General features: G+C 43.7%; 1 protein-coding gene across 1 annotated transcript; it reads right to left on the reverse strand.

Moving 5' to 3' along the window:
• Positions 1–594: 594 nt before the first annotated feature.
• On the reverse strand, positions 595–6139 carry LOC143285095 (protein CLN8-like). Its single transcript, XM_076592309.1, has 3 exons — positions 6074–6139; positions 4754–5275; positions 595–1160 (listed from the first exon to the last, which is right to left on the reverse strand). The coding sequence occupies exons 2-3, from the start codon at positions 5232–5234 to the stop codon at positions 628–630; spliced, it is 1014 nt and encodes a 337-aa protein (XP_076448424.1). The 5' UTR covers positions 5235–5275; positions 6074–6139; the 3' UTR covers positions 595–627.
• Positions 6140–8363: the final 2224 nt, after the last annotated feature.

Genomic DNA, 8363 nt, shown 5'->3' on the forward strand with positions numbered 1-8363 from the left:
AACAACATCAACAAACATACAAACCCGCATTAGGTAAGTAAGGAAAGATACCGTTGTGGACTGTATTTATCCTCCAGCAAGTATATGCTTTCATCCCATATATCTACATGCGTTTGGAATGGCTTCCCTGAATCTTCAGAATAAAGTTGAGCAATTGTTCGACAACTGAAATAGACCACTCACACTTTTTCAAGAAACTGCAACAAGACTTTGAAAAGTCTTTGTACATCAGTTTCTCATAAACAAAATAACAAACGTCGACTTTTAGAAAACGAATGGTTTAACTGTTTTGCTTGTACAAAGATCGAAGTAGTCTGAATCTCTTCCTTCTTCATATTCATCCTTTTCTCTTTTCTCTCAAGGGAACCTCATTCATATTGATTTTAAAGTTTGCGCTCATATATTTAATCGTTCATTCACAAACGCAAACATACACAATGCCTTGCACTAAGTGACGCATACACACATGCACAAAGTCATGCGCGCACACACATCCCCCCTCACACACACACACATGCACTAAGTCACTCGTGTAAACACACACACACACACACACACACACACACACACACACACACGCACACACACACACACACACACACACACACACACACACTCTCTCTCTCTCTACTCCTCTTTGATCCCACTACCAGACCCGTTCATCAACCGCGGATAACCATTCACGCTCTCAGAATGCACGGCACCGTTCACCACCACCGTGCCGTTGTTGTAGCTGCGAGCCTGAGCCTGAGCCTGAGCCTGAGCTTGAGACTGAGCCTGTCCAGGGGCGTCCACATCGATCTCCTCGCTCTCGAAGTTCCAGTCCACGGGGCAGATGAGCTGGCGGGTCTTCTTGAGGGTCCAGAAGGGCGTCATGAAGAAGGTGACCAGGACCAGCTGCCCGTACAGCGTCACGAAGAGGGCTAGGGGCATGTGGGCCCACACGTTGTCCCAGTTCTGGTAGGTGACGTACCAGATCATCAGCTCCACCACGTTGCGGAGGTGGAAGGTGTGCACCAGCAGGAACTGGTTGGCCTTCCACAGGAGGCTCCGCTCTCGCCCCGCCTTGAGCAGCGTCCAGCAGAGGCAGGAGAACGGCGTCGTCATCTCCAGCGTCAGGCCGCGGACCGCGAAAGCGTGGCCAGCGTCCGTCACCAGCACTGTGTGTTAAAAAAAAGGGGTGAGTGGTGGGGTGGGTGTGGTGTGGGTTAGACACATAAGAAGGATGGGAGGTGGGGGGTTGTGTTTGTGTTTCTTGTCATCTCCTGCTTTGGGATACACTTTGCACACACACACACACACACACACAGAGAATCTGACAAGTCATCAGAAAACAAGCAATAAGATATTATAGTAGTAGTAGTAGTAGTAGTGTGTGTGAGATTGATTCTGGCGAACCATGAGAAAATAAGCAATAAGATATTGCAGTGCAGAGAGAGAGAGAGAGAAATTCTGGCGAACGATCATAAGATAAGCAATAAGATATTGCAATGCAGTATGTGTGTGTGTGTGTGTGTGTGTGTGTGTGAGATTGATTCTGGCGAACCATGAGAAAATAAGCAATAAGATATTGCAGTGCAGAGAGAGAGAGAGAGAAATTCTGGCGAACGATCATAAGATAAGCAATAAGATATTGCAATGCAGTATGTGTGTGTGTGTGTGTGTGTGTGTGTGTGTGATTGATTCTGGCGAACGATCATAAGATAAGCAATAAGATATTGCAGTGCAGAGAGAGAGAGAGAGATTCTGGTGAACCCTCAGAAAATAAGCAATAAGACATAAGTAGACAACAGTGGGTAACATTGGTTACTTCTGTACATATCTCCATCTACAAAGCAGAGTAAAAAGCAATGCAGTGTGATTTCCAAATGAGAGAAACTACATAGCAACAACATTTGTATTTCTGTGTATAGCCAGATGTAGTGATATTGGTGAGTTCGCACAATGAAAGGCGATCTGCATAAATGAAAGCACAGACACTGGATGAAATGCAATGAAATACTCGATTCCTATTCCATTTTGTTCCCCCCCCCCCCCCCAAGTTCTGAGCAACCCTCTTTGTTTCGAATCGTCTTGCCTGGGTCACACACACAGAATGAATTCAGGGCATGTCTTATTTTGTCGCTACGGAGAGAAGGGACAGCTGTCAGGTTTATATAAGTCGACAGTTTTTCTTTTAGTGTCTGTGAGTGTGCACGCAGCCGAAATAATGTCTGTTATCATGTTCACAGAGGTGCACGTGAAAACCATTACATTCGGGAATGTTTCCTTTTACTTTCTGTTGTCACACACACAAAAAAAAGAAAGAGAAGAACACCCCCCCACCCCCTAAAAAACAACAACAAACAAACAAACAAAAACCCCACCAATCCCTGTGAGCTAATGGTGCTTTCACACTGTATTGGGACAGAAACAGCGAATTAAGGTTTCATTATTTCTTTTTTCTTCTTTTTCTTCTTCTTCTTTTTTTTTTTTTTTTTTTAAATACCGCGTGGCCTGCACAGCTTTTTGCTGTCTGGTCCAAGGGACATAACTTTCGCACAACTACAAAGCGGCTGAACGTCTGTACCGAGTCAAAGGGGCTTAATGTTCATACACATATTCATTTTTCTTGTCTAACCGTTTTTTTTGGAAATGTTCAAAGTTAAATCAAACTGAGGAAGAAAAAATAGTACTTGTTCTGAGCGGATATGCTGTGTACAATAGATAAAGCGAAAACGATCATGGGGGCGACACAATCAGCACGACAATTTGTCCGTAAGTCAACTGAGATCTATCTATCTATCTATCTATATATCTATGTGTGTGTGTGTGTGTGTGTGTGTGTGTGTGTGTGTGTGTGTGTGTGAAATGATCACACTCTCTCTTGGGGTCTTGGGTTCTGCTGTTCGTACAATAAACTAAACACACACACACACACACACACACACACACACACACACACAGCTGCTGGTCAGGCATCTGCCTAGCAGATGTGGTGTGGCGTGTATGGATTTGTCCAAACGCGGTGACGCCTACTTGATAAACTAAATACAGACACAGACACACACAGACAGACACGCTGTTGAGCTGTGAATAGTGTGGTTATGATTAGCGATAACTTTTCAATTCCTTTGTAAATAATATCGACTAGCTCCCAAAACTCATCCCCACCATTAGCGTTCTGGAGGACTGTTTTTTGAAATTATTTATTTATTTATTTTTTAGCCGTGTACACTTTGACGTGCTTTCATAACCAAGCAGGCAAACAGGCGAGACAAGACAAAACAAAACAACAACCTCCAAAACTTTTCATAAATGAAACAAGATTAAGTGCGCAAAATATCTTAATTTTTCTGGTAATCATTTTAAGAGTTCATTAATTAAAATTTGAAGATTTTTTTTTTACTTCTAAATTAAGTAAACCAGTTTGCTTCTGAATTTAGCATACGTTTCCCTTTAAGTTTAGATTAGCTGACGATACAGAGTTAATAACAGCTGTGGTGAACAAGTACGGGAACGTACTCATGCTGCTGGCGAAACGGGACTATTTATTGTACTGTATGTTGTAGAGTCAGGACATATAGTGCCAAATACTGAAACGACATAGTGTATGAGTTTCAGTTTCAGTTGCAAAGTGTCAAAGCTTACGGACTGATCCGTGTATAGCCAACGCAACACCACATCTACATGTGAAAAGAAGAAGAAGAAGAAGAATGCAGGTGCCTGACATACGCATAAAACCAACGCGCCCTTCAGGCTTTGAAAGACTGCCTTAGGTTTGTGTGAAACATTAACACGAAATAATATAATAAAATGATTAAAGAAAATAAACAAGAGTTTCAGAAATATGATAATAACAAGAACAACAACAACAACCACAATACTACTACTACTAATAATAGTAACAACAAAACAACAACAACATAAATAACAATAGTAACAACAATAATAACAAAAACTCAGAAAGACAAGTAGAAATGAACGCGGCGACAGACTTTTTTTTTTAAGCAGCAGCAGTAGGTCACACAATAACAATGATAATGATGATGACGATGATTTGTATTTGTATTTGTATTTCTTTTTATCACAACAGATTTTTCGGTGTGAAATTCGGGCTGCTCTCCCCAGGGAGAGCGCGTCGATATACTACAGCGCCACCCATTTTTTTGTATTTTTTCCTGCGTGCAGTTTTATTAAGTGGATTTTTTCTTCAGAATTTTGCCAGGAACAACCCTTTTGTTGCAATGGGTTCTTTTACGTGCGCTAAGCGCAAGCTGCACACGGGACCTCGGTTTATCGTCTCATCCGAATGACTAGCGTCCAGACCACCACTCAAGGTCGAGTGGAGGGGGAGAAAATATCGGCGGCTGAGCCGTGATTCGAACCAGCGCGCTCAGATTCTCTCGATTCCTAGGCGGACGCGTTACCTCTAGGCCATCACTCCACTGATAATAATAATGATGATGATGATGATGATGATAACAACAACAACAACGATGATGATGATGATGATGACAATAATAATAATAATGATGATGATGATGATGATAATAATAATAACAAAATTAACTATGATGATGATGATGATGATGATCATGATAATCATAATCATAATAATAACAATAACAATAACTATGGTAATGATGATGATGATGATGATAATAATAACAACCCAGAAAGACACATGGAAGTGAAACACGAAAGACAGACAACTATTTTTTTTTTTAATGAGCAGTAAGCAAAGCATTAACAGTACTGAGGTCTCACTCACCGACCACGAAGCCCACGAGGGAGATCCAGTGGTGCACCTGCAGCAAGTGGCTGAACGTCCTGAAGTACACGTCAGACGCCGTCAGTGCCAGACACTCAAAGATGAAGAACCCCACGGTGACGTCAGCCGCCACGTGACTGGTCGGTGACGTAGCCAGCACCACGTCCCGGTTCAACGCCGTGTCGCAGAAGATGCCCCACACACCGACGACGATGCACAACACCCCGAAGACCGACCTCACCACGGCCAGGTTCCAGAACACTTTCTCCTTCAGCCGGAGGTTGCGATAGAGCGGGGAAACGCGGACGAAGAAGGCTTGCGTCATGACGTAGACTAAAACTGACGTCAGCGTGGCTGTGGTGACGATGGCGGTTTTGACGAAGGGGTTGGCGTGGTCTACGTTGGAGAGAGGGGGCAGGATGTAGTCTGTGAGCTCTGTGAACTGCTGCTGTTGTTGAGGTGTTGATGCTGTTGACGCCATTGTTGTTGATGTTGATGGTGTGTTCAAGTATGCCTCCCTTCCTGTACGAATGAGGAAATCGTGGTCATTTTCGGATGTGGATTAGGTATTATTATTCGTTATTATTATTTCTTCATTTTTAAAGGTTGCTTTTTCTGACATCATATTTGATTTCATGTCCTGACGTGACATTGAAATTAAACAGTGTGATATTTTTTTCTTGTGATGTATCTTATTCAATTTCTGTGTTACCAAAAAATATACACGTATCTTTTATGTAAATGATAAAAATTAGTTTTCTTATTCGTTGCAATCTCCAGTTACCAACCTCAAACAACCGTACTGTCATAGCCAGGATAGAATGTGAAATGAAAGAATATGACCCAGTGTGTGTGTGTGTGTGTGTGTGTGTGTGTGTGTGTGCGTGCATCCGTGTGTGTGTGTATGTGTGTGTGTTTTGTGTGTGTGTGAGTGTGTTGTGTGTGTGTGTGTGTGTGTGTGTGTGTCTGTGTGTCTGTGTGTGTGTCTGTGTCTGTGTGTGTGTCTGTGTGTATGTGCGTGCGTGCGTGCGTGCGTGTGTGTGTGTGTGTGTGCGTGCGTGCATGCGTGTGTGTGTGTGTGTGTGTGTTTGTTTGTGTGTGTGAGTGTGTTGTGTGTGTGTTTGTGTTGTGTGTGTGTTTGTGTGTGTGTGTGTGTGTGTGTGTGTGAGTGTGTGTGTGTGTGTGTGTGTGTGTGCGTGCGTGCGTTCGTGCATGCGTGCGCGCGCGCGCGTGTGTGTGATATCACTTTAACGTTGGAATTTTCTCAGGCACCAAATGTCACGGTACTTAACACGACAACCTCAAAATCACAATACTCACCCAGACAGATGCAAGGAAGCAGCCAGCACACCTCAGCAAATCGTCCGCGTGACAGAAGCGACACAGAAGCTCGTGATGCGCTCGCCGGCTGCCTTATATATCGGGCTGACGATGTCGACTGAAAAATCTGCACGTGATGCCACGTGACTGAGGTCCAATACATCAGCGACATGGAAAGAAAAGCTTCGTGCGAGTGAACTCGTCACGTCCTATGACCGACGCATCATCAGTTCGGTACATATCATGTGGGTGATAAAAGACGCTGATTGTAGCAGTACAGTCATTATCGGAGCCACTCGTGGGGCTGGCTGCTGTAATGTAGATCTGTTTGTTATCTAACTTTTAAAGTCCCCGTTCATTAAGCCGAACCCGCGCACGAAAAGGAGGTCACAACCCTGCAGAGAACATTTCAGGAGGTTTTTATTTTTTTTAAATTATTATTATTATTTTTTTTTATAGAAAAGACATGTCACAAGTCATGTTTTTTCAAACTATCTTAAACCAATAGCTCCTACCCATCCATGTGAGGTTGGTATAATTTGATCAAACTTAATGAATCAATCTACGTTAATCCGTTAATTTGTGAATCCTCTTTTTTACCATTTCCAACACACACACACACACACACACACGCGTGCGCGCGTGCACTCACGCACACACACACACACGCACACACACACACGCGCACTCACGCACACACACACACACACACACACACACACACACACACACACACACACACACACACAGCGCATACGCGAATACATACAAAATAAAACTATAGTGGTGGTTTTGGGGGGAACATTTTGGGGAGGGTCCTTTGGTGACCTCAGAGGGGGCCAAAACGAATGCGGAAACGTCCCAGAACGTCCCACGTGGGATGTTCAAAGATATGAACGTTCCACCTGGTGACGGATCGATGGGTGAACCACAAAAGTGAGGGGTAAATAGAACTGTGCAATCAACATCCATCTACCTGAAGATCTAGTCATCAACCCCATCCACATGTAATATGCAGCTTCTGTTCAAACTGTGTGTGTGTGCCTGCGCGCGTGTGTGTGTGAGTTTGTGTGTGTGTGTGTGTGTGTGTGTGTGTGTGTGTGTGTGTGTGTGTGAATTTGTGTGTGTGTGTGTGTGTGTGTGTGTGTGTGTGCGTGCGTGCATGTGTGTGTGTGTGTGTGTGTGTGTGTGTGTGTGTGTGTGTGTGTGTGTGTGTGCAGTGCGTGCATGTGTGAGTATGCACAAGTTTTTATATTGATATGCACTTGTATGTATCCTAATTCCTACTGTATCTGTGTTTGTGTATGATTTTCGATTTATGTTCGTATCTTGTTATGTACTATCCCCCCCCCCCAACCCCCCAATATTCCTTGTGACCCCGGTACACTTGGTAATAAAGACATATTCCGTTCTATTCTATTCTAAATGGGACGTTAAACCGCTGCTGGTGAATACATTTCCTTACCCAGTGTAACGGAGACGACGAAACTGAACATCCTGTGCTGCAAAGGACAGTCCAGTGCAGATAGTTTGTAGTCACTGAAAGAAAGTTACCGCATGAGCTAAGTCACTTACCACGCACGACCCAGTTGCAAACAACAAACAAACAAACAAAAACAGAGACACATGGGTAAAATCTTGACGAAACAGAGAACACGGCTGACAGTTAAAAAAAAAAAAAACAAAAAAAAACATGTGCAGAGGGAGATTAGTGGGTTTGAAAGATGAATAACAGAAAGATTGATAACTGATTGGTTGTCGCCATTGGACACCAGAAAGACTTATTAAAAAATTTTACGGATCGGATGTCGACAAGTTGTACAGCTATCAGGGCAGTGAGTTGTGAGTTTATATCTACCATATCTAGGGCTCGGCGTGAGAAGGCGGGGTCCAAATCCTCTCCCTCCGCTGTTTTAACTCACTCAGTACGGCCAGTCCTCTCTTCTCCTCTACACAGACCCATCGGATGTCCGGTGGGTGTCTGAATGACGGAACCTTTAGCTTCCGTCGTCAGAATTGTGGTATTCTTTGTCAACATTCACCTCTTCAGTATAAGAGCCTTCCGCTTGCAATATTTTGATGATGGTAATTGGGGTGAAACGCTGTTAACGTCGTCTCTTTCGCCGTTCGTATGGAGAGAGTTAACCTTCCCCAACACAGAGCCAGGTATCCATATAACGCCATGGGTAGAGGAAAGAAAATAGGAGTAAACTGCCTTTCTCAAGGACACAACATCGTGTTGACACGGGGCCTCAAACCCTGAACACCAGAGGCTAATGCCAGTCTTGAA

Source organism: Babylonia areolata, chromosome 8 (genome assembly GCF_041734735.1).
Source record: "Babylonia areolata isolate BAREFJ2019XMU chromosome 8, ASM4173473v1, whole genome shotgun sequence".
NCBI classification, from domain to species: Eukaryota; Metazoa; Mollusca; class Gastropoda; order Neogastropoda; family Buccinidae; genus Babylonia; species Babylonia areolata.

What these genes read in the sequence shown, in the direction of transcription:
- LOC143285095 (XM_076592309.1), bottom strand. Translation starts at nt 5,234, where the DNA reads ATGGCGTCAACAGCATCAACACCTCAACAACAGCAGCAGTTCACAGAG. An exon ending in CCTCGTGGGCTTCGTGGTCG is followed by an intron (nt 1,161 to 4,753) that starts GTGAGTGAGACC and finishes TTTAACACACAG; the next exon opens with TGCTGGTGACGGACGCTGGC.